At 48.9% G+C, this 25,403-nt stretch overlaps 1 protein-coding gene across 2 annotated transcripts; it reads left to right on the plus strand.

Annotated features, from left to right (window-relative positions):
- The first annotated feature begins 446 nt into the window (after positions 1-446).
- mus81 (MUS81 structure-specific endonuclease subunit) lies at positions 447-24,398 on the plus strand. 2 transcript variants are annotated; one of them, XR_005053156.1, is made up of 17 exons: positions 447-583; positions 1,030-1,206; positions 1,621-1,750; positions 1,893-2,089; positions 6,684-6,764; positions 7,189-7,277; positions 7,512-7,673; positions 7,794-7,970; positions 9,150-9,277; positions 11,044-11,156; positions 11,286-11,405; positions 12,993-13,088; positions 16,459-16,599; positions 19,705-19,808; positions 23,113-23,196; positions 23,273-23,488; positions 24,382-24,398. XR_005053156.1 is itself a non-coding variant. In XM_036987212.1 (16 exons), the coding sequence occupies exons 2-16, from the start codon at positions 1,066-1,068 to the stop codon at positions 23,337-23,339; spliced, it is 1,830 nt and encodes a 609-aa protein (XP_036843107.1). In that variant the 5' UTR covers positions 447-583; positions 1,030-1,065; the 3' UTR covers positions 23,340-23,576. The 2 variants fall into 2 exon arrangements, 1 of the variants encoding a protein (XP_036843107.1); XM_036987212.1 differs by lacking the exon at positions 24,382-24,398 and having other exon boundaries at positions 23,273-23,576.
- The last annotated feature ends 1,005 nt before the right edge of the window (positions 24,399-25,403 follow it).

Below are 25,403 nucleotides of genomic sequence, written 5' to 3' on the forward strand. Positions count from 1 at the left end.
AGAGAGAGACAGAGAGAGAGACAGAGAGAGAGAGAGACAGAGAGAGAGAGAGAGACACACACATGTTACACGGGAGCCTGATTGGGGAAAAACATTGCATCACAAAGGTCTATTTATCTGGAAATTTTTGGGCTACACATTTGTAGGCTAATATATAACAAACAATGGCAATGTTAAAAGTCACAAGCATATTTACTGAGTTAACATTTCATAATACTGATTTGAAAATGAGCACGTAAACCACCTGTGCTTCAGTTATTGCAAATCTTTTTTCTTTAATAACAATTGGTTCTGCACTTTAGGCTTCCTACCTCGCGTTTAAAAATAAAATAAAAAGATTTTGTGCATGTAGCTTCATTGGGGCATTTTTTTTTTTTTTTTTTACTAACTACATCGTTGACTTTCATCTTTCTTTATTTGATACAAGATACAGCTTTAACTTTCTTTTAAAAAGTTGTAATTGTCGCCGACGGACGGCGCTGAAACGCTGTCGGAGCGCATCAGACGTTTTGTTCCTGTCACGTGACCCTTTGACCAGGAAGGCGGCAGGTTGCGTGGTGGAAACACAACCAACAATCTAAAGGTACCTATTTTTTTTTTTAATGCAACTATTAATAATAATAGAAAAACAGATCTGACTTAACATGATGTGTATTCATCCAGCGCGCTGTTTTAAATATTGTCAGAGCAAGACAGTGACTGTAGATGGTTAGCCAGCTAACGTTAGCCTGCTTAACCCAACTTCAGTGTGTAAACTAGTTTATCATCTAACAGCTGTTAAACACAAGTTATTGCGGCAAATGTACCGTTACTTTAATGTTCTTCTAGTTTAGTTGAGTAGACTATTTAATAAACGATATTGATAAAATATCGTCTTAAAATGATTGTTTTTTTGTTGTTGTATTCACAGGGTTTTGTATAAAGTTAGCACATGCGCAAAACGTTTAGAAAACGGGAAAAGGTTTGCTGGCCGCGGAGCAAAACAACAACAACACTCCGCATGTCTTAATTTCTCTCTCTCTCTCCCAGTACCATTAGCCATGTGGCTGGACTAGAGGCACAGTGATGCCAGCTGTAGAGCATGTCCGTCTGGGTAGGAAGCGCACCCTGCCCCCGTGCCCCAACCCCCTCTTCCTCCAGTGGCTGTCAGAGCTCCGGGACCAGGCGGCAGAGAAGGGACAGAAGACCCAGTACGTTTATCAGAAGGTAAACAAACACACTTGGGCTATAAGGACTTGCACTAGGTGTATCACAAGGTAACTAGCCACAACAGCCTTTATACCCCAGGACACGTTCTGCATGCTACTGGGGTCCCCCAGGGTGTGCAGGCTTTTGTTCCAGACCAGCACTAAAACACCTGACTCTCCCTCTCTCTCTTACCAGGCTATCAGTTCGTTGAAGAAGTACCCTCTCTCTCTCTCTCTTACCAGGCTATCAGTTCGTTGAAGAAGTACCCTCTCTCTCTCTCTCTTACCAGGCTATCAGTTCGTTGAAGATGTACCCCCTCTCTCTCTCTCTTACCAGGCTATCAGTTCGTTGAAGAAGTACCCCCTCCCTCTCTCTCTTACCAGGCTATCAGTTCGTTGAAGAAGTACCCCCTCTCTCTCTCTCTCTTACCAGGCTATCAGTTCGTTGAAGAAGTACCCCCTCCCTCTCCAGAACGCTCGAGAGGCTAAGATTCTACAGAACTTTGGAGACGGAATCTGCAAGATACTGGATGAGAAGTTACAGAGGCATTACAGAGAGAACGGTGAGATGGATGGAGAGAGATGGATAGAGAGAGAGAGAGATGGATGGATGGAGAGAGAGATGGATGGATGGAGAGAGATGGATGTATGGAGTGACAGATTGATCATACATTTCTCTTCCCCGTCCCTCCCACCCCCTTCCAGGTCCGGACGCTCCCATCCACTCCCTTCCCAGCGGTGTGACGGTGGCCCCTAGTCGCCGTAGCAACAACAACCTGGCTCAGCCCACCAAACAGCCCTCTAGGAAAGAGAGGGAAGGAGGGAGGAGGAAGAGGGAATACGTGCCCCAGAAGAGGTCTGGTGGATATGCTGTTCTGCTAACACTCTACAGAGAGTCTCAGGTCTGTCCCTCTCCCCTTGCTCCCTGTCCCTCTCCCCTCGCTCCCTGTCCCTCTCCCCTCGCTCCCTGTCCCTCTCCCCTCGCTCCCTGTCCCTCTCCCCTCGCTCCCTGTCCCTCTCCCCTCGCTCCCTGTCCCTCTCCCCTCGCTCCCTGTCCCCTCGCTCCCTGTCCCTGTCCCCTCGCTCCCTGTCCCTCTCCCCTCGCTCCCTCTCCCCTCGCTCCCTGTCCCTCTCCCCTCGCTCCCTGTCCCTCTCCCCTCGCTCCCTCTCCCCTCGCTCCCTGTCCCTCTCCCCTCGCTCCCTGTCCCTCTCCCCTCGCTTCCTGTACCTCTCCCCTCGCTCCCTGTCCCTCTCCCCTCGCTCCTTCTCCCCCCTCCCCACGCTCCCTGTACCCCTCCCCACGCTCCCTGTACCCCTCCCCACGCTCCCTGTACCCCTCCCCACGCTCCCTGTACCCCTCCCCACGCTCCCTGTACCCTTCCCCACGCTCCCTGTCCCTCGCTCCCCGTCCCTCTCCCCTCGCTCCCCATCCCTCTCCCCTCGCTCCCTATCCCCTCGCTCCCTGTCCCCTCGCTCCCTGTCCCTTTCCCCTCGCTCCCTGTCCCTGTCCCCTCGCTCCCTCTCCCCTCGCTCCCTGTCCCTCTCCCCTCGCTCCCTGTCCCTCTCCCCTCGTCCCTCGCTCTCTGTCCCCTCGCTCTCTGTCCCCTCGCTCTCTGTCCCCTCGCTCTGTCCCCTCGCTCCCTGTCCCCTCGCTCCCTGTCCCCTCGCTCCCTGTCCCCTCGCTCCCTGTCCCCTCGCTCCCTGTTCCCTCGCTCCCTGTCCCCTCGCTCCCTGTCCCTCTCCCCTCGCTCCCTGTCCCTCTCCCCTCGCTCCCTGTCCCTCTCCCCACGCTCCCCGTCCCTCTCCCCTCGCTCCCTCTCCCCACGCTCCCTGTCCCTCTCCCCTCGCTCCTTCTCCCCTCTCCCCCTGTCCCTCTCCCCACGCTCCCTGTACCCCTCCCCACGCTCCCTGTACCCCTCCCCACGCTCCCTGTACCCCTCCCCACGCTCCCTGTCCCTCGCTCCCTGTCCCTCTCCCCTCGCTCCCCGTCCCTCTCCCCTCGCTCCCCGTCCCTCTCCCCTCGCTCCCTGTCCCCTCGCTCCCTGTCCCTCTCCCCTCGCTCCCTGTCCCTCTCCCCTCACTCCCTGTCCCTCGTCCCTCGCTCTCTGTCCCCTCGCTCTCTGTCCCCTCGCTCTCTGTTCCCTCGCTCCCTGTCCTCTCGCTCCCTCTCCTCTCGCTCCCTCTCCCCTCGCTCCCTCTCCCCTCGCTCCCTGTCCCCTCGCTCCCTGTCCCTCTCCCCTCGCTCCCTGTCCCTCTCCCCTCGCTCCCTGTCCCTCTCCCCACGCTCCCCGTCCCTGTCCCCTCGCTCCCTGTCCCCTCGCTCCCTCTCCCCACGCTCCCTGTCCCTCTCCCCTCGCTCCTTCTCCCCTCTCCCCCTGTCCCTCTCCCCACGCTCCCTGTACCCCTCCCCACGCTCCCTGTACCCCTCCCCACGCTCCCTGTACCCCTCCCCACGCTCCCTGTCCCTCGCTCCCCGTCCCTCTCCCCTCGCTCCCCGTCCCTCTCCCCTCGCTCCCCGTCCCTCTCCCCTCGCTCCCCGTCCCTCTCCCCTCGCTCCCTGTCCCCTCGCTCCCTGTCCCTGCCCCCTCGCTCCCTCTCCCCTCGCTCCCTTTCCCTCTCCCCTCGCTCCCTGTCCCTCTCCCCTCGCTCCCTGTCCCTCTCCCCTCGCTCCCTGTCCCTCGTCCCTCGCTCCCTGTCCCCTCGCTCCCTGTCCCCTCGCTCCCTGTCCCCTCGCTCCCTGTCCCCTCGCTCCCTGTCCCCTCGCTCCCTGTCCCTCTCCCCTCGCTCCCCGTCCCTGTCCCCTCGCTCCCTGTCCCCTCGCTCCTTCTCCCCACGCTCCCTGTCCCTCTCCCCTCGCTCCTTCTCCCCTCTCCCCCTGTCCCTCGCTCTCTGTCCCCTCGCTCTCTGTCCCCTCGCTCCCTGTCCCCTCGCTCCCTGTCCCCTCGCTCCCTGTCCCCTCGCTCCCTGTCCCCTCGCTCCCTGTCCCTCTCCCCTCGCTCCCTGTCCCTGTCCCCTCGCTCCCTGTCCCCTCGCTCCCTGTCCCTCTCCCCTCGCTCCCTGTCCCCTCGCTCCCTGTCCCTCTCCCCTCGCTCCCTGTACCTCTCCCCTCGCTCCCTGTCCCTCTCCCCTCGCTCCCTGTCCCCTCGCTCCCTGTCCCTCTCCCCTCGCTCCCTGTCCCTCTCCCCTCGCTCCCTGTCCCTGTCCCTCTCCCCTCGCTCCCTGTCCCTCTCCCCTCGCTCCTTCTCCCCCCTCCCCACGCTCCCTGTACCCCTCCCCACGCTCCCTGTACCCCTCCCCACGCTCCCTGTACCCCTCCCCTCGCTCCCTGTCCCTCTCCCCTCGCTCCCTGTACCTCTCCCCTCTGTCCCCATCCCTCTCCCCTCGCTCCCTCTCCCCTCGCTCCCTGTCCCTGTCCCCTCGCTCCCTGTCCCTGTCCCCTCGCTCCCTGTCCCTGTCCCCTCGCTCCCTGCTCCCTCTCCCCTCGCTCCCTGTCCCTCTCCCCTCGCTCCCTGTCCCTCGTCCCTCGCTCTCTGTCCCCTCGCTCTCTGTCCCCTCGCTCTCTGTCCCCTCGCTCTCTGTCCCCTCGCTCTCTGTCCCCTCGCTCCCTGTTCCCTCGCTCCCTGTTCCCTCGCTCCCTGTTCCCTCGCTCCCTGTTCCCTCGCTCCCTCTCCCCTCGCTCCCTGTCCCCTCTCCCCTCGCTCCCTGTCCCTCTCCCCTCGCTCCCTGTCCCTCTCCCCAAGCTCCCCGTCCCTGTCCCCTCGCTCCCTCTCCCCACGCTCCCTGTCCCTCTCCCCTTGCTCCTTCTCCCCTCTCCCCCTGTCCCTCTCCCCACGCTCCCTGTACCCCTCCCCACGCTCCCTGTACCCCTCCCCACGCTCCCTGTCCCTCGTTCCCTGTCCCTCTCCCCTCGCTCCCCGTCCCTCTCCCCTCGCTCCCTGTCCCTGCCCCCTCGCTCCCTCTCCCCTCGCTCCCTGTCCCTCTCCCCTCGCTCCCTGTCCCTCTCCCCTCGCTCCCTGTCCCTCTCCCCTCACTCCCTGTCCCTCGTCCCTCGCTCTCTGTCCCCTCGCTCTCTGTCCCCTCGCTCCCTGTCCCCTCGCTCCCTGTCCCCTCGCTCCCTGTCCCCTCGCTCCCTGTCCCCTCGCTCCCTGTCCCCTCGCTCCCTGTCACCTCTCCCCTCGCTCCCTGTCCCTCTCCCCTCGCTCCCTGTCCCTCTCCCCTCGCTCCCTGTCCCTCTCCCCTCGCTCCCTGTCCCTCTCCCCTCGCTCCCCGTCTCTCTCCCCACGCTCCCCGTCCCTGTCCCCTCGCTCCCTGTCCCCTCGCTCCCTCTCCCCACGCTCCCTGTCCCTCTCCCCTCGCTCCTTCTCCCCTCTCCCCCTGTCCCTCTCCCCACGCTCCTTGTACCCCTCCCCATCCTCCCTGAACCATTCTCCACGCTCCCTGTACCCCTCCCCTCGCTCCCTGTACCCCTCCCCACGCTCCCTGTCCCTCGCTCCCCGTCCCTCTCCCCTCGCTCCGCGTCCCTCTCCCCTCGCTCCACGTCCCTCTCCCCTCGCTCCCTGTCCCTGCCCCCTCGCTCCCTGCCCCCTCGCTCCCTGTCCCTCTCCCCTCGCTCCCTGTCCCTCTCCCCTCGCTCCCTGTCCCTCGCTCTCTGTCCCCTCGCTCTCTGTCCCCTCGCTCTCTGTCCCCTCGCTCTCTGTCCCCTCGCTCTCTGTCCCCTCGCTCCCTGTCCCCTCGCTCCCTGTCCCTCTCCCCTCGCTCCCTCTCCCCTCGCTCCCTGTCCCCTCGCTCCCTGTCCCTCTCCCCTCGCTCCCTGCCCCCTCGCTCCCTGTCCCTGCCCCCTCGCTCCCTCTCCCCTCGCTCCCTGTCCCCTCGCTCCCTGTCCCCTCGCTCCCTGTCCCTGTCCCCTCGCTCCCTGTCCCCTCGCTCCCTGTCCCTCTCCCCTCGCTCCCTCTCCCCTCGCTCCCTGTCCCACTCCCCTCGCTCCCTGCCCCCTCGCTCCCTGTCCCTCTCCCCTCGCTCCCTGCCCCCTCGCTCCCTGTCCCTCTCCCCTCGCTCCCTGTGCCTCTCTCCCAATCCTTCATCTTTCCCTCCTCTCACTCCCTCCTCTATCAAAAGCAGAAGGATTTGTGATTCCCAGTAAATGTACGTAAGATGCTGTTTTGGTTTGTCAGACTTGTGACGTTGATAGTCTCTCTCCCCTCCCCCTGTCCTCTCTCCCCTCCCCCTGTCCCCTCTCCCCTGTCCTCTCTCTCTCCTACCCCTGTCCTCTCTCCCCTGTCCCCTCTCTCCCCTCTCCCCCTCTCCCCTGTCCCCTCTCCCCTGTCCTCTCTCTCATACCCCTGTCCTCTCTCCCCTCTGTCCCCTCTCCCCCTCTCCCCTGTCCTCTCTCCCCTGTCCCTGTCCTCTCTCCTCTCTCCCCCTCTCCCCTGTCCTCTCTCCCCTGTCCCTGTCCTCTCTCCCCCCTCCCCTGTCCCCTCTCCCCTGTCCTCGCTCTAGGTTCCTGGGGGTAAGGGCTTTATGTTTAAACTGGAGCTGCAGGCTGAGGCCCAGCATCTGTCTGACAAGTCCTTCTCTGTGGTGAGTCTGAGCCACATTCAGACAGCGTTGCTACAGCATTACTCTTGAGGTCTCTTGTCATGCTAGCACAAACAATCAATGACTTTCCCTGTCCCCCTCCCCCCTGTCCTCCTGTCCTCCTGTCCCCCTGTCCTCCTGTCCTCCTCCCCCCTGTCCTCCTGTCCCCCTCCCTCCTGTCCTCCTCCCTCCTGTCCCCCTCCCTCCTGTCCTCCTGTCCCCCTCCCTCCTGTCCTCCTGTCCCCCTCCCTCCTGTCCTCCTGTCCCCCTCCCTCCTGTCCTCCTCCCTCCTGTCCTCCTGTCCCCCTCCCTCCTGTCCCCCTCCCTCCTGTCCTCCTGTCCCCCTGTCCTCCTGTCTTCTTGTCACCCTCCCCCTGTCCTCCTGTCCTCCTCCCCCCTGTCCTCTCCTCCCTCTCGTTGCCTATAGCCTGATCTGGGTAGTAAATACACAGCCTGGTCCTCAGTGAGCACACTGATACAGAAAGACTTGGTCCTGAAGACACACAACCCCGCCAGGTAAACCACAAGATGATCAACTCCTCTTCTTTTTAAAACTCTCCATGTTCTTTCTTCCTCGTTTGTTCCTCTTCATCTGTCACTTTGTCTGGTACCCTGTAGTGATCTCTTTCCATCTCTCTCTCTCTGTCCCTCATCCCCCTCTCCTAGGTATTTTCTGACTGAGCTTTGTCTGGTACCCTGTAGTGATCTCTTTCCATCTCTCTCTCTCTGTCCCTCATCCCCCTCTCCTAGGTATTCTCTGACTGAGCTGGGTTTGGCCCTGGCAGAGAGACTAGAAGACGGAGAGAGAGAACAAGAAGAGGACAGGAGGAGTGACGTGAGGGAAGAAGAAGAGGAGGGAAGTGGGCCTGGCGTTGACCTTACTGCCAAGGAAGATGAGAAAAAGAAGAGAAAGTGAGTGAACGAGAGACACAAATTATGTTTTATCATTGGTGTTTTGATGGGTTTTGTTTGATAATTGTAGTAATGTATTTGACTAAGATTCCTTTCTCTATTTCTCTCGGCCTGTGGTAGGCCCATAGCGGGGCCTGACCCGGCAGCCTATGTTGCCCAGAGAGGGAGTGAGGTGCCTGGGGTAAACTCCTCAGAAAAGCCCCAGGCTGCAGAGACAAAGACTAGGCCGGCTGGAGGCTGTCTGTACCCAGGCAGTTATGACATTGTGCTATGTGTGGACTTCATTGAGACTACTGGGTAAGAGGTCTGTCTGTGTGTCTGTCTGTGTGGTTGAGTTTGAGGTTTCTGGGTAGACACAACAAGTGGTGGGGGAAAAATCGATAGTTACATATCGGGATATTATTTTCGACTATATATCATATTATTTTTGCGATCGTTGGCAGTACCTGCACCAAATGTCCAGTATATTTCCTTCATAGTTCTCCATCTTTTTTAAATAGGGGAGACGATTTAGTTTTCAGGCCTTGTGTTTCCATGACTGATCAAAACTACTTTTCTAATGACTCTCTCTTGTCTCAAGCAGACGTATGGTGAGGAATATGTTGGGAACATCCCAATAGCAAATACGATCACAGTATCCAATCGCAATGCAGATAGAATCATGAGTTTCACAATGCAGATAGAATCATGAGTTTCACAATGCAGATAGAAACATGAGTTTCACAATGCAGATAGAATCACAATGCCGATAGAATCATGAGTTTCACAATGCAGATAGAATCATGAGTTTCACAATGCAGATAGAATCATGAGAATCACAATGCGTGTAGAATCACAATGCATCTAGAATCATGAGAATCACAATGCAGATAGAATCATGAGAATCACAATGCAGATAGAATCACAATGAATCATGAGAATCACAATGCATCTAGAATCATGAGAATCACAATGCATCTAGAATCATGAGAATCACAATGCATCTAGAATCATGAGAATCACAATGCATCTAGAATCATGAGAATCACAATGCGTGTAGAATCATGAGAATCACAATGCAGATAGAATCACAATGCATCTAGAATCATGAGAATCACAATGCGTGTAGAATCATGAGAATCACAATGCAGATAGAATCACAATGCATCTAGAATTATGAGAATCACAATGCGTGTAGAATCATGAGAATCACAATGCAGATAGAATCACAATGCATCTAGAATCATGAGAATCACAATGCATCTAGAATCATGAGAATCACAATGCATCTAGAATCATGAGAATCACAATGCGTGTAGAATCATGAGAATCACAATGCGTGTAGAATCATGAGAATCACAATGCGTGTAGAATCATGAGAATCACAATGCGTGTCAGCACCTAATTGTCATGATAATATGTTATCGTGAGATCCTTGATAATTCCCAGCCCTAGTGTGTGTTAATGCATTCCGTGTGTGTGTGTGTGTGTGTGTAGGGGCAGCACGGCCTGTAAGCAGGAGCTGGTGAAGGAGCTGCAGAGGAACGGCGTAACCTTTGATGTCAGGAAGTTAAACGTAGGTGACTTCCTGTGGGTGGCCAAGGAGAGGGTCGCTCCCGTGTCAGGTAACACTGGGCTCGTCGTTTCCCCCTGGGTACTAAAAGTCTGTTTCCCCCTGGGTACTAAAAGTATGTTTCCCCCTGGGTACTAAAAGTCTGTTTCCCCCTGGGTACTAAAAGTCTGTTTCCCCCTGGGTACTAAAAGTCTGTTTCCCCCTGGGTACTAAAAGTCTGTTTCCCCCTGGGTACTAAAAGTCTGTTTCCCCCTGGGTACTAAAAGTCTGTTTCCCCCGGGGTACTAAAAGTCTGTTTCCCCCGGGGTACTAAAAGTCTGTTTCCCCCGGGGTACTAAAAGTCTGTTTCCCCCGGGGTACTAAAAGTCTGTTTCCCCCGGGGTACTAAAAGTCTGTTTCCCCCGGGGTACTAAAAGTCTGTTTCCCCCGGGGTACTAAAAGTCTGTTTCCCCCGGGGTACTAAAAGTCTGTTTCCCCCGGGGTACTAAAAGTCTGTTTCCCCCGGGGTACTAAAAGTCTGTTTCCCCCGGGGTACTAAAAGTCTGTTTCCCCCGGGGTACTAAAAGTCTGTTTCCCCCGGGGTACTAAAAGTCTGTTTCCCCCGGGGTACTAAAAGTCTGTTTCCCCCGGGGTACTAAAAGTCTGTTTCCCCCGGGGTACTAAAAGTCTGTTTCCCCCGGGGTACTAAAAGTCTGTTTCCCCCGGGGTACTAAAAGTCTGTTTCCCCCGGGGTACTAAAAGTCTGTTTCCCCCGGGGTACTAAAAGTCTGTTTCCCCCGGGGTACTAAAAGTCTGTTTCCCCCGGGGTACTAAAAGTCCGTTTCCCCCGGGGTACTAAACGTCCGTTTCCCCCCTGGGTACTAAACGTCCGTTTCCCCCCTGGGTACTAAACGTCCGTTTCCCCCCTGGGTACTAAACGTCCGTTTCCCCCCTGGGTACTAAACGTCCGTTTCCCCCCTGGGTACTAAACGTCCGTTTCCCCCCTGGGTACTAAATGTCCGTTTCCCCCCTGGGTACTAAACGTCCGTTTCCCCCCTGGGTACTAAACGTCTGTTTCCCCCTGGGTACTAAAAGTGAGGGCGTTATGAATGTCAATAGTAGACTGTATATCATGTTTATCCACTAGATGGCGACCTTGTAAAGGGCCGTGATTCACCGTTCTGACACTTTCCTCTGGACCTTATTGTCAAATACTTTAAATACTTTAAGTACTTTTAAATACTATAAATACTTTAAGTACTTTAAATACTATAAATACGTTAAATACTATACATACTTTAAATACTATAAATACTTTAAATACTTTAAATACTATAAATACTTTAAATACTATAAATACGTTAAATACTATAAATACTATAAATACTATAAATACTTTAAATACGTTAAATACTATAAATACTATAAATACTTTAAATACTATAAATACGTTAAATACTATAAATACTATAAATACTTTAAATACTATAAATACTTTAAATACTATAAATACTATAAATACTTTTTGACAGGTTATTTTGAATATCCACTATTTTAATTTCAACCTACTCTTCCTCCCCCTTTCTCTCCCATCGCTCTCTCCCCCTCCCCCCCTCTCTCTCCCCCTCTCTCCCATTGCTCTCTCCCCCTCCCCCCCTCTCTCTCCCCCTCTCTCCCATCGCTCTCTCCCCCTCCCCCCCCCTCTCTCCCCCTCTCTCCCATCGCTCTCTCCCCCTCTCCCATCGCTCTCTCCCCCTCTCTCCCATCGCTCTCTCCCCCTCCCCCCCCTCTCTCTCTCCCTCTCTCTCTCTCCCTTTCTCTCATTACCTCCCCCTCCAGGTCAGTTGCGTGCCCCTCCAAGTAGGGAGCTGGTGCTTGATTACATCATCGAGAGGAAGAGGATGGACGACTTGTGTGGTAGCATCATCGACGGACGATTCAGGGAACAGAAGGTGTGTGTGTGTGTGTGTGTGTGTGTGTGTGTGTGTGTGTGTGTGTGTGTGTGTGTTTGTTTCATCAACATACTGCTTTTTCCCTGCAGTTAGTTTTCAGACATTTCATCCTCTCCATCTCTCTCTCAGTTTCGTCTGAAGAGGTGTGGTCTACAGAAGCCCATCTACCTGGTGGAGGAGTGTGGTTCTGCTGCTGCTCACCTGAGTTTACCTGAGACCACACTACAGCAGGCTATAGTTAATACACAGGTACACCTGAGACCCCCCCCCCCACCCCCCCTACAGCATGCTATAGTTAATACAACCTGAGACCACACTACAGCAGGCTATAGTTAATACACAGGTACACCTGAGACCCCCCCCCCTACAGCAGGCTATAGTTAATACACAGGTACACCTGAGACCCCCCCTACAGCAGGCTATAGTTAATACACAGGTACACCTGAGACCCACCACCCTACAGCAGGCTATAGTTAATACACAGGTACACCTGAGACCCCCCCCTACAGCAGACTATAGTTAATACAACCTGAGACCCCCCCCTACAGCAGACTATAGTTAATACAACCTGAGACCCCCCCCCTACAGCAGACTATAGTTAATACAACCTGAGACCCCCCCCCTACAGCAGACTATAGTTAATACAACCTGAGACCCCCCCCCTACAGCAGACTATAGTTAATACAACCTGAGACCCCCCCTACAGCAGGCTATAGTTAATACACAGGTACACCTGAGACCCACCACCCTACAGCAGGCTATAGTTAATACACAGGTACACCTGAGACCCCCCCCTACAGCAGACTATAGTTAATACAACCTGAGACCCCCCCCTACAGCAGACTATAGTTAATACAACCTGAGACCCCCCCCCCCCCCTACAGCAGGCTATAGTTAATACACAGGTACACCTGAGACCCCCCCCCCTACAGCAGGCTATAGTTAATACACAGGTACACCTGAGACCCCCCCTACAGCAGGCTATAGTTAATACACAGGTACACCTGAGACCCACCACCCTACAGCAGGCTATAGTTAATACACAGGTACACCTGAGACCCCCCCCTACAGCAGACTATAGTTAATACAACCTGAGACCCCCCCCTACAGCAGACTATAGTTAATACAACCTGAGACCCCCCCCCCCCCCCTACAGCAGACTATAGTTAATACAACCTGAGACCCCCCCTACAGCAGACTATAGTTAATACACAGGTACACCTGAGACCCACCACCCTACAGCAGGCTATAGTTAATACAACCTGAGACCCCGCCCCTACAGCAGGCTATAGTTAATACAACCTGAGACCCTACAGCAGACTATAGTTAATACAACCTGAGACCCCCCCCCCTACAGCAGACTATAGTTAATACAACCTGAGACCCCCCCCCCTACAGCAGACTATAGTTAATACAACCTGAGACCCCCCCCCTACAGCAGACTATAGTTAATACAACCTGAGACCCCCTACGTTTTGTGACTCCTGGCCTTGTTTTGTGACTACTGGCCCTGTTTTGTGACTCCTGGCCCTGTTTTGTGACTCCTGGCCCTGTTTTGTGACTCCTGGCCCTGTTTCGTGACTACTGGCCCTGTTTCGTGATTACTGGCCCTGTTTTGTGACTCCTGGCCCTGTTTCGTGACTCCTGGCCCTGTTTTGTGACTCCTGGCCCTGTTTTGTGACTCCTGGCCCTGTTTTGTGACTACTGGCCCTGTTTTGTGACTCCTGGCCCTGTTTTGTGACTCCTGGCCCTGTTTCGTGACTACTGGCGCTGTTTTGTGACTCCTGGCCCTGTTTCGTGACTACTGGCTATAACTTACCTTTCCAACTCTGTCAGGTGGTAGATGGCTTCTTTGTGAAGAGGGTCCAGGACGTGAAGGAGTCTGTTGCCTACCTCACTGTCATGACCCGATACCTCTCCAAGCTTTACCAGGTAACTATATACACACACATACACACACACACACACTCACACTTGACCAGATGCCTGACCATGGCACTTCTGAAAGCCTATATCCCACTATTGCCTGATTGATTTGCACAATAATTGATAAGGTGCAACGTAAAAAATCACAATCACCCGACCTCAACCCAATTGAGATGGTTTGGGATGATTTGGACCACAGAGTGAAGGAAAAGCAGCCAACAAGTGCTCAGCATATGTGGGAACTCCTTCAAGACTATTAGAAAAGCATTCCAGGTGAAACTGGTTGAGAGAATGCCAAGAGTGTGGAACGCTGTCATCAAGGCAAAGGGTGGCTACTTTGAAGAATCTAAAAATATATTTTAATTTTAATTAACACTTTTTTTTTGTGTTGGTTACAACATGATTCCATGTGTTATTTTATAGTTTTTATGTCTTCACTATTATTCTACAATGTAGAAAATAGGAAAAATAAACAAAAACCCTTGAATGAGGAGGTGTAACTTTTGACTGGTGCTGTACACAAACACACAACCGACCAGATACATCACCAAGCTATACCAGGTCTTGATACTGATGTTTAGGATTCTATATTATTTAGAATAGAATAAACATTTAAAACTAAAAAGGTAACTTCAGCATTTGACTCTAGCCCCATACTGAATAGAATGATAATATAGCGGTAATGTACTGGTAATGGTGATGTAATATAATGGTAATGTAATATGGTGGTAATGTAATATAGTGGTAATGTAATATAGTGGTAATGTAATATAGTGGTAATGTAATATGGTGGTAATGTAATATAGTGGTAATGTAATATAGTGGTAATGTAATATAGTGGTAATGTAATATGGTGGTAATGTAATATAGTGGTAATGTAATATAGTGGTAATGTAATATAGTGGTAGTGGTAATGGTAATGTAATATAGTGGTAATGTAATATAGTGGTAATGGTAATGTAATATAGTGGTAATGTAATATGGTGGTAATGTAATATAGTGGTAATGTAATATAATGGTAATGTAATATGGTGGTAATGTAATATAGTGGTAATGTAATATAGTGGTAATGTAATATAGTGGTAATATAATATAGTGGTAATGTAATATAGAGGTAATGGTGATGTAATATAGTGGTAATGTAGTGGTAATGTAATATAGTGGTAATATAATATAGTGGTAATGTAATATAGAGGTAATGGTGATGTAATATAGTGGTAATGTAGTGGTAATGGTGATGTAATGTAATATAGTGGTAATATAGCGGTAATGTAGTGGTAATGGTGATGTAATATCAAATCAAATCAAATGTTATTGGTCACATACACATGGTTAGCAGATGTTAATGCGAGTGTAGCGAAATGCTTGTGCTTCTAGTTCCGACAATGCAGTAATAACAAGTAATCTAACTAACAATTCCAAAACTACTGTCTTGTACACAGTGTAAGGGGATAAAGAATATGTACATAAGGATATATGAATGAGTGATGGTACAGAGCAGCATAGGCAAGATACAGTAGATGGTATCGAGTACAGTATGTACAAATGAGATGAGTATGTAAACAAAGTGGCATAGTATAGTATAAAGTGGCTAGTGATACATGTATTACATAAGGATACCGTCGATGATATAGAGTACAGTATATACGTATGCATATGAGATGAATAATGTAGGGTAAGTAACATTTATATAAGGTAGCATTGTTTAAAGTGGCTAGTGATATATTTACATCATTTCCCATCAATTCCCATTATTAAAGTGGCTGGAGTTGAGTCAGTGTCAGTGTGTTGGCAGCAGCCACAATATAGTGGTAGTGGTAATGTAATATAGTGGTAATGTAATATAGATGTGATGTAATGTAATATAGATGTGATGTAATGGTAATGTATCTGTAATATAGTGATAATGGAATATAGTGGTAATGTAGTGGTAATGTAATATAGTGATAATGCAGCGGTTATATAGTGGTAATGTAATATAGTGGTAATATAATATAGTGGTAATGTAATATAGCGGTAATGGTGATGTAATATAGTGGTAATGTAGTGGTAATGGTAATGTAATATAGTGGTAATATAGCGGTAATGTAGTGGTAATGGTGATGTAATGTAATATAGTGGTAGTGGTAATGTAATATAGTGGTAATGTAATATAGTGGTAATGTAATATAGATGTGATGTAATGGTAATGTAACTGTAATATAGTGATAATGGAATATAGTGGTAATGTAGTGGTAATGTAATATAGTGATAATGCAGTGGTTATATAGTGGTAATGTAGTGGTTATAGTGGTAATGTAAAATAGAGGTAATGTAATGGTAATGTAGCTGTAATATAGTGATAATGCAGCAGTAATATAACGTTGATATAGTGGTAATATAATGGTAATGTAGTGGTAATATAGTGGTAATGTAATAGAGGTAATATAATGGTAATGTAGTGGTTATATAGAGGTAATGCAGCAGTAATACAATGGTGATATAGTGGTAATGTAGTGGTTATATAGAGGTAATGCAATATAGCGATAATGCAGCAGTTATATAGTGGTAATGTAGTGGTTATATAGTGGTAATGTAATAGAGGTAATGTAATGGTAATGTAGCTGTAATATACTGGTGATTTAGTGGTAATATAATGGTAATGTAGTGATAATGTAATATAGAGGTAATGTAATATAGAGGTAATGTAATGTGGAGGTAATGTAATGGTAATGTAATACAGCGGCAATGCAGCGGTTATATAGTGGTAATGTAATATAGAGGTAATGTAATACAGAGGTAATGTAGTGGTAATGTAATATAGAGGTAATGTAATGGTAATGTAGCTGTAATATAATGGTAATGTAGTGGTTATATAGAGGTAATGTATCTGTAATATAGTGATAATGCAGCAGTAATATACTGGTGATATAGTGGTAATATAATGGTAATGTAACATAGCGATAATGCACCGGGTATATAGTGGTAATGTAGTGGTTATATAGTGGTAATGTAATATAGCGACAATGCAGCGGTTATATAGTGGCAATGTAGTGGTAATGTAATATAGAGGTAATGCAGCATAGAGGTAATGTAATGGTAATGTAGTGGTAATATAGAGGTAATGTAATGGTAATGTAATGTAGAGGTAATGTAATGGTAATGTAATACAGCGACAATGCAGCGGTTATATAGTGGTAATGTAATATAGAGGCAATGTAATATAGAGGTAATGTAATGGTAATGTAGTGGTCATGTAATATAGAGGTAATGTAATGGTAATGTAGCTGTAATATAATGGTAAATGCCAACTCTGATGCTCTTCCCATGTGTTCATATATCTCATTATTCATCAAGTGGTTTTCACTGATTTTCATCTTATTGTTTTCTGATTTAGAACCGTACGTTGGTCTGTCGCTCCAGGGAGCTAGAGGGGGATGGACAGAACGAGGAAGAGTGTGGAGGGAGGGAGAGAGAGGACCCCTCCTGTTCTCTCATCTCCTTCGCAGAGTTCAACCAAGGAGCTGTCAAGAACAAGGTGTTTGTTAATCCTCTCTGTCTCTCTACAGTGAGAGGTGTTTGTTAATCATCTGTTTCTCTACAGTGTCAGACAGGTGAGAGAGGTGTTTGTTAATCATCTCTGTCTCTACAGTGAGAGGTGTTTGTTAATCATCTCTGTCTCTCTACAGTGAGAGGTGTTTGTTAATCATCTCTGTCTCTACAGTGAGAGGTGTTTGTTAATCATCTCTGTCTCTACAGTGAGAGGTGTTTGTTAATCATCTGTTTCTCTACAGTGTCAGACAGGTGAGAGAGGTGTTTGTTAATCATCTCTGTCTCTACAGTGAGAGGTGTTTGTTAATCATCTCTGTCTCTACAGTGAGAGGTGTTTGTTAATCATCTGTTTCTCTACAGTGTCAGACAGGTGAGAGAGGTGTTTGTTAATCATCTCTGTCTCTACAGTGAGAGGTGTTTGTTAATCATCTCTGTCTCTACAGTGAGAGGTGTTTGTTAATCATCTGTTTCTCTACAGTGTCAGACAGGTGAGAGAGGTGTTTGTTAATCATCTCTGTCTCTACAGTGAGAGGTGTTTGTTAATCATCTCTGTCTCTACAGTGAGAGAGGTGTTTGTTAATCATCTCTGTCTCTCTACAGTGAGAGAGGTGTTTGTTAATCATCTCTGTCTCTCTACAGTGAGAGGTGTTTGTTAATCCTCTCTGTCTCTACAGTGAGAGAGGTGTTTGTTAATCATCTCTGTCTCTACAGTGAGAGGTGTTTGTTAATCATCTCTGTCTCTCTACAGTGAGAGAGGTGTTTGTTAATCATCTCTGTCTCTCTACAGTGAGAGGTGTTTGTTAATCATCTCTGTCTCTCTACAGTGAGAGGTGTTTGTTAATCATCTCTGTCTCTCTACAGTGAGAGGTGTTTGTTAATCATCTCTGTCTCTCTACAGTGAGAGAGGTGTTTGTTAATCATCTCTGTCTCTCTACAGTGAGAGAGGTGTTTGTTAATCCTCTCTGTCTCTACAGTGTCAGACAGGTGAGAGAGGTGTTTGTTAATCATCTCTGTATCTCTACGGTGAGAGAGGTGTTTGTTAATCATCTCTGTCTCTCTACAGTGTCAGACAGGTGAGAGAGGTGTTTGTTAATCCTCTCTGTCTCTCTACAGTGAGAGGTGTTTGTTAATCATCTCTGTCTCTACAGTGAGAGGTGTTTGTTAATCATCTCTGTCTCTACAGTGAGAGGTGTTTGTTAATCCTCTCTGTCTCTACAGTGAGAGGTGTTTGTTAATCATCTCTGTCTCTCTACAGTGAGAGGTGTTTGTTAATCATCTCTGTCTCTACAGTGAGAGGTGTTTGTTAATCATCTCTGTCTCTCTACAGTGAGAGGTGTTTGTTAATCATCTCTGTCTCTACAGTGAGAGGTGTTTGTTAATCATCTCTGTCTCTCTACAGTGAGAGAGGTGTTTGTTAATCCTCTCTGTCTCTACAGTGAGAGGTGTTTGTTAATCATCTCTGTCTCTCTACAGTGAGAGGTGTTTGTTAATCATCTCTGTCTCTACAGTGTCAGACAGTGAGAGAGGTGTTTGTTAATCCTCTCTGTCTCTACAGTGTCAGACAGTGAGAGAGGTGTTTGTTAATCCTCTCTGTCTCTACAGTGTCAGACAGTGAGAGAGGTGTTTGTTAATCCTCTCTGTCTCTACAGTGTCAGACAGGTGAGAGAGGTGTTTGTTAATCATCTCTGTCTCTCTACAGTGAGAGGTGTTTGTTAATCCTCTCTGTCTCTACAGTGAGAGGTGTTTGTTAATCCTCTCTGTCTCTACAGTGAGAGGTGTTTGTTAATCCTCTCTGTCTCTACAGTGAGAGGTGTTTGTTAATCATCTCTGTCTCTACAGTGAGAGGTGTTTGTTAATCATCTGTTTCTCTACAGTGTCAGACAGGTGAGAGAGGTGTTTGTTAATCATCTCTGTCTCTACAGTGAGAGGTGTTTGTTAATCCTCTCTGTCTCTCTACAGTGAGAGGTGTTTGTTAATCCTCTCTGTCTCTCTACAGTGAGAGGTGTTTGTTAATCATCTGTTTCTCTACAGTGTCAGACAGGTGAGAGAGGTGTTTGTTAATCATCTCTGTCTCTACAGTGAGAGGTGTTTGTTAATCATCTCTGTCTCTACAGTGAGAGGTGTTTGTTAATCCTCTCTGTCTCTCTACAGTGAGAGGTGTTTGTTAATCATCTGTTTCTCTACAGTGTCAGACAGGTGAGAGAGGTGTTTGTTAATCATCTCTGTCTCTACAGTGAGAGGTGTTTGTTAATCCTCTCTGTCTCTACAGTGAGAGGTGTTTGTTAATCATCTGTTTCTCTACAGTGTCAGACAGGTGAGAGAGGTGTTTGTTAATCATCTCTGTCTCTCTACAGTGAGAGGTGTTTGTTAATCATCTCTGTCTCTCTACAGTGAGAGGTGTTTGTTAATCATCTCTGTCTCTCTACAGTGAGAGGTGTTTGTTAATCATCTCTGTCTCTACAGTGAGAGGTGTTTGTTAATCCTCTCTGTCTCTACAGTGAGAGGTGTTTGTTAATCATCTGTTTCTCTACAGTGTCAGACAGGTGAGAGAGGTGTTTGTTAATCATCTCTGTCTCTACAGTGAGAGGTGTTTGTTAATCATCTCTGTCTCTACAGTGAGAGGTGTTTGTTAATCATCTCTGTCTCTACAGTGAGAGGTGTTTGTTAATCCTCTCTGTCTCTACAGTGTCAGACAGGTGAGAGAGGTGTTTGTTAATCATCTCTGTCTCTACAGTGAGAGGTGTTTGTTAATCCTCTCTGTCTCTACAGTGAGAGAGGTGTTTGTTAATCATCTCTGTCTCTACAGTGAGAGGTGTCTGTTAAACCTCTCTGTCTCTACAGTGAGAGGTGTTTGTTAATCATCTCTGTCTCTACAGTGAGAGGTGTTTGTTAATCATCTCTGTCTCTACAGTGAGAGGTGTTTGTTAATCATCTCTGTCTCTACAGTGAGAGGTGTTTGTTAATCCTCTCTGTCTCTCTACAGTGAGAGGTGTTTGTTAATCATCTCTGTCTCTACAGTGAGAGGTGTTTGTTAATCATCTCTGTCTCTACAGTGAGATTGTGTTTGTTAATCATCTCTGTCTCTCTACAGTGTCAGACAGTGAGAGAGGTGTTTGCCAGACAGCTGATGCAGATCTCTGGACTCTCTGGTGATAAGGCTGTTGCTATACTAGAGCACTACAGTACTCTACACAGGTACCCCCCCCCCACACACACACACACACACACACACAGAGCTGACCGCTTGGCTTTTCAATTCAAGGGGCTTTATTGACATGGGAAACATATGTTAACATTGCCAAAGCAAATGAAGTAGATAATAAACAATAAATATGGGTTGTATTTACAATGGTGTTTGTTCTTCACTGGTTGACCTTTTCTTGTGGCAACAGGTCACACATCTTGCTGCTGTGATGCACACTGTGGTATTTCACCAAGTAGATATGGGAGTTTATCAAAATTGGGTTTGTTTTCTAATCCTTTGTGGGTCTGTGTAATCTGAGGGAAATATGTGTCTCTAATATGGTCATACATTGGGCAGGAGGTTAGGAAGTGCAGCTCAGTTTCCACCTCATTTTGTGGGCAGTGTGCACATAGCCTGTCTTCTCTTGAGAGCCATGTCTGCCTACGGTGGCCTTTCTCAATAGCAAGGCTATGCTCACTGAGTCTGTACATAGTCAAAGCTTTCCTTAATTTTGGGTCAGTCACAGTGGTCAGGTATTCTGCAACTGTGTACTCTGTGTTTAGGGCCAAATATTATTCTAGTTTGCTCTGTTTTTTTGTTAATTCTTTCCAATGTGACAAGTAATTATCTTTTTGTTTTCTCATGATTTGGTTGGCTCTAATTGTGCTGTTGTCTTGGGGCTCTGTAGGGTGTGTTTGTGTTTGTGAACAGAGCCCCAGGACCAGCTTGCTTAAGGGACTCTTCTCCAGGTTAATCTCTCTGTAGGTGATGGCTTTGTTATTAAGGAATGTTTGGGAATCGCTTCCTTTTAGGTGGTTGTAGAATTTAACGGCTCTTTTCTGGATTTTGATAATTAGTGGGTATCGGTCTAATTCTGCTCTGCATGCATTATTTGGTGTTCTACGTTGTACACAGAGGATATTTTTGCAGAATTCTGCGTGCAGAGTCTCAATTTGGTGTTTGTCCCATTTTGTGAAGTCTTGGTTGGTGAGCGGACCCCAGACCTCACAACCATAAAGGGCAATGGGCTCTATGACTGATTCAAGTATTTTTTGCCAGATCCTAATTGGCATGGCAAATGTTATGTTTCTTTTGATGGCATAGAATGCCCTTCTTGCCTTGTCTCTCAGATCGTTCACAGCTTTGTGGAAGTTACCTGTGGCGCTGATGTTTAGGCTAGGGTTAGGGTTCGGGTTCGTTCCTTACGTCTTTCCCTGTCAATCATTGGTTCATTTATTTAGAGGGCTGGTTCCTCCGTTGTCGTAGGTGAGAGAGGGCTGGTTCCTCCGTTGACGAAGGTGAGAGAGGGCTGGTTCCTCCGTTGACGAAGGTGAGAGAGGGCTGGTCTCTCCGTTGTCGTAGGTGAGAGAGGGCTGGTTCCTCCGTTGTCGTAGGTGAGAGAGGGCTGGTTCCTCCGTTGTCGTAGGTGAGAGAGGGCTGGTCTCTCCGTTGTCGTAGGTGAGAGAGGGCTGGTTCCTCCGTTGTCGTAGGTGAGAGAGGGCTGGTTCCTCCGTTGTCGTAGGTGAGAGAGGGCTGGTTCCTCCGTTGACGTAGGTGAGAGAGGGCTGGTTCCTCCGTTGTCGTAGGTGAGAGAGGGCTGGTTCCTCCGTTGTCGTAGGTGAGAGAGGGCTGGTTCCTCCGTTGTCGTAGGTGAGAGAGGGCTGGTTCCTCCTTTGTCGTAGGTGAGAGAGGGCTGGCTCCTCCGTTGTCGTAGGTGAGAGAGGGCTGGCTCCTCCGTTGTCGTAGGTGAGAGAGGGCTGGTTCCTCCGTTGACGTAGGTGAGAGAGGGCTGGTTCCTCCGTTGTCGTAGGTGAGAGAGGGCTGGCTCCTCCGTTGTCGTAGGTGAGAGAGGGCTGGTCTCTCCGTTGACGTAGGTGAGAGAGGGCTGGTTCCTCCGTTGTCGTAGGTGAGAGAGGGCTGGTTCCTCCGTTGTCGTAGGTGAGAGAGGGCTGGTTCCTCCGTTGTCGTAGGTGAGAGAGGGCTGGTTCCTCCGTTGTCATAGGTGAGAGAGGGCTGGTTCCTCCGTTGTCGTAGGTGAGAGAGGGCTGGTTCCTCCGTTGTCGTAGGTGAGAGAGGGCTGGTTCCTCCGTTGTCATAGGTGAGAGAGGGCTGGTTCCTCCGTTGTCATAGGTGAGAGAGGGCTGGTTCCTCCGTTGTCATAGGTGAGAGAGGGCTGGTTCCTCCGTTGTCGTAGGTGAGAGAGGGCTGGTTCCTCCGTTGACGTAGGTGAGAGAGGCCTGACTACTTTCAATTTTTTATTTATATAACCTTTATTTATCCAGGTAGGCTAGTTGAGAACAAGTTCTCATTTACAACTGTGATCTGGCCAAGATAAAGCAAAGCAGTTCGACACAAACAACAACACAGAGTTACACATGGAATAAACAAACGTACAGTCGATAACACAATAAAGTCTATATACAGTGAGGGCAAATGAGGTAAGATAAGAGAGGTAAGGCAATAAATAGGCCGTAGTGGCGAAGTAATTACAATATAGCAATTTAACACTGGAATGGTAGATGTGCAGAAGATGGATATGCAAGTAGAGATACTGGGGTGAAAAGAAGCAAGATACATAAATAAATAAATAACAATATGGGGATGAGGTAGTTGGATGGACTGTTTACGGATGGGCTATGTACAGATGGGCTATGTACAGATGGGCTATGTACAGATGGGCTATGTACAGATGGGCTATGTACAGATGGGCTATGTACAGATGGGCTATGTACAGATGGGCTATGTACAGATGGGCTATGTACAGATGGGCTATGTACAGATGGGCTATTCACAGATGGGCTATTCACAGATGGGCTATGTACAGATGGGCTATGTACAGATGGGCTATGTACAGATGGGCTATGTACAGATGGGCTATGTACAGATGGGCTATGTACAGATGGGCTATTCACAGATGGGCTATTCACAGATGGGCTATGTACAGATGGGCTATGTACAGATGGGCTATGTACAGATGGGCTATTTACAGATGGGCTATGTACAGATGGGCTATGTACAGATGGGCTATGTACAGATGGGCTATGTACAGATGGGCTATGTACAGATGGGCTATTCACAGATGGGCTATTCACAGATGGGCTATTTACAGATGGGCTATGTACAGATGGGCTATTCACAGATGGGCTATGTACAGATGGGCTATGTACAGATGGGCTATGTACAGATGGGCTATGTACAGGTGGGCTATGTACAGATGGGCTATTTATAGATGGGCTATACTTGTCCTTTCTATCTCTCCTTTCATCTCTCTCTCTCTCATCTCTCACTCATCTCTCTCTCCTCTCATCCCTCCAGTCTGTTGAAAGCGTATGAGCAGTGCCCCAGCGACACAGAAAGAGAGAAACTACTCTCCTCCATCCGATATGGAAAACTGAAAAGGTGAGAAGGTATGAAAAGAACTGCAGACTTGTGAGATTTAATGGACTGCTTATTGTTGGTTCTGTTTGCATTTCAGGAACTTGGGTCCAGCTTTGAGTCGCACAGTTTACCAGCTCTACTGTACGAAAGGAGCACTGTCATAGACACACACACTCTCGCTCACACTCACAACACACACACACACACCTCTACAATGTAGTGTTTAAGTCATTCCCTGCCAATGTAAACCTATATGAAAATGCTGCTATTGTTGTGATTTTTCTACTATTTTCTAGTCAAGTGGGGCAGCAGGGTAGCCTGGTGGTTGGAGCAGGTAGCCTAGTGGTTAGAGGCAGGTAGCCTGGTGGTTAGAGACAGGGTAGCCTGGTGGTTGGAGCAGGTAGCCTAGTGGTTAGAGGCAGGTAGCCTAGTGGTTAGAGGCAGGGTAGCCTAGTGGTTAGAGTCAGGTAGCCTAGTGGTTAGAGGCAGGTAGCCTGGTGGTTGGAGCAGGTAGCCTAGTGGTTAGAGCAGGTAGCCTGGTGGTTAGAGGCAGGGTAGCCTAGTGGTTAGAGTCAGGTAGCCTAGTGGTTAGAGGCAGGTAGCCTGGTGGTTGGAGCAGGTAGCCTAGTGGTTAGAGCAGGTAGCCTGGTGGTTAGAGGCAGGGTAGCCTAGTGGTTAGAGTCAGGTAGCCTAGTGGTTAGAGGCAGGTAGCCTGGTGGTTGGAGCAGGTAGCCTAGTGGTTAGAGCAGGTAGTCTGGTGGTTAGAGACAGGGTAGCCTAGTGGTTAGAGCAGGTAGCCTAGTGGTTAGAGGCAGGGTAGCCTAGTGGTTAGAGTCAGGTAGCCTAGTGGTTAGAGGCAGGTAGCCTGGTGGTTGGAGCAGGTAGCCTAGTGGTTAGAGCAGGTAGCCTGGTGGTTAGAGACAGGGTAGCCTAGTGGTTAGAGCAGGTAGCCTAGTGGTTAGAGACAGGGTAGCCTAGTGGTTAGAGCAGGTAGCCTAGTGGTTAGAGACAGGGTAGCCTAGTGGTTAGAGCAGGTAGCCTAGTGGTTAGAGCAGGTAGCCTAGTGGTTAGAGCAGGTAGCCTAGTGGTTAGAGACAGGGTAGCCTAGTGGTTAGAGCAGGTAGCCTAGTGGTTAGAGACAGGGTAGCCTAGTGGTTAGAGCAGGTAGCCTAGTGGTTAGAGCAGGTAGCCTAGTGGTTAGAGCAGGTAGCCTAGTGGTTAGAGCAGGTAGCCTAGTGGTTAGAGCAGGTAGCCTAGTGGTTAGAGCGTTGGACTAGTAACCGTAAGGTTGCGTGATCGAATCCCCGAGCTGACAAGGTACAAATCTGTCGTTCTGCCCCTGAACAGGCAGTTAACCCACTGTTCCAAGGCCATCATTGAAAATAAGAATTTGTTCTTAACTGACTTGCCTAGTTAAATAAAGGATAAAAATAAAACAAATAAAGTATTGTTTTTAAAAAGTTCCAGAAATTATGTTTAAGAATGAATTAAAGTCTTGGCTGTAGTTTGGAGAAATATTCTTTGTTGTTGTCGTCACTGTTATAAATGCATTTATTACCCATAACTCCCAGAGCTGTTCCAGTTTATCACATTAAAGCATTTTCTGCTTAAAACGGCCCTAATATACTGAGTGTACAAAACATTAAGAACACCTACTCTTTCCATGAGACTGACCAGGTGAATCCAGGTGAAAACTATGATCCCTTATTGATGTCACTTGTTAAATCCACTTCAGTCAGTGCTGATGAAGAGGAGGAGACGGGTTCAGTCAGTGCTGATGAAGAGGGACAGGTTCAGTCAGTGCTGATGAAGAGGAGACGGGTTCAGTCAGTGCTGATGAAGAGGAGGAGACGGGTTCAGTCAGTGCTGATGAAGAGGAGGAGACGGGTTCAGTCAGTGCTGATGAAGAGGAGGAGACGGGTTCAGTCAGTGCTGATGAAGAGGAGGAGACGGGTTCAGTCAGTGATGATGAAGAGGAGACGGGTTCAGTCAGTGCTGATGAAGAGGAGACGGGTTCAGTCAGTGCTGATGAAGAGGAGGAGACGGGCTCAGTGCTGATGAAGAGGAGGAGACGGGTTCAGTGCTGAGGAGGGACAGATTCAGTCAGTGCTGAAGAGGAGACGGGTTCAGTCAGTGATGAAGAGGAGGAGACGGGTTCATTGCTGAGGAGGAGGGACCGATTCAGTCAGTGCTGAAGAGGGGACAGGTTCAGTCAGTGCTGATGAAGA

Source organism: Oncorhynchus mykiss, chromosome 9 (assembly GCF_013265735.2).
Source record: "Oncorhynchus mykiss isolate Arlee chromosome 9, USDA_OmykA_1.1, whole genome shotgun sequence".
In the NCBI taxonomy this organism is placed as follows: Eukaryota; Metazoa; Chordata; class Actinopteri; order Salmoniformes; family Salmonidae; genus Oncorhynchus; species Oncorhynchus mykiss.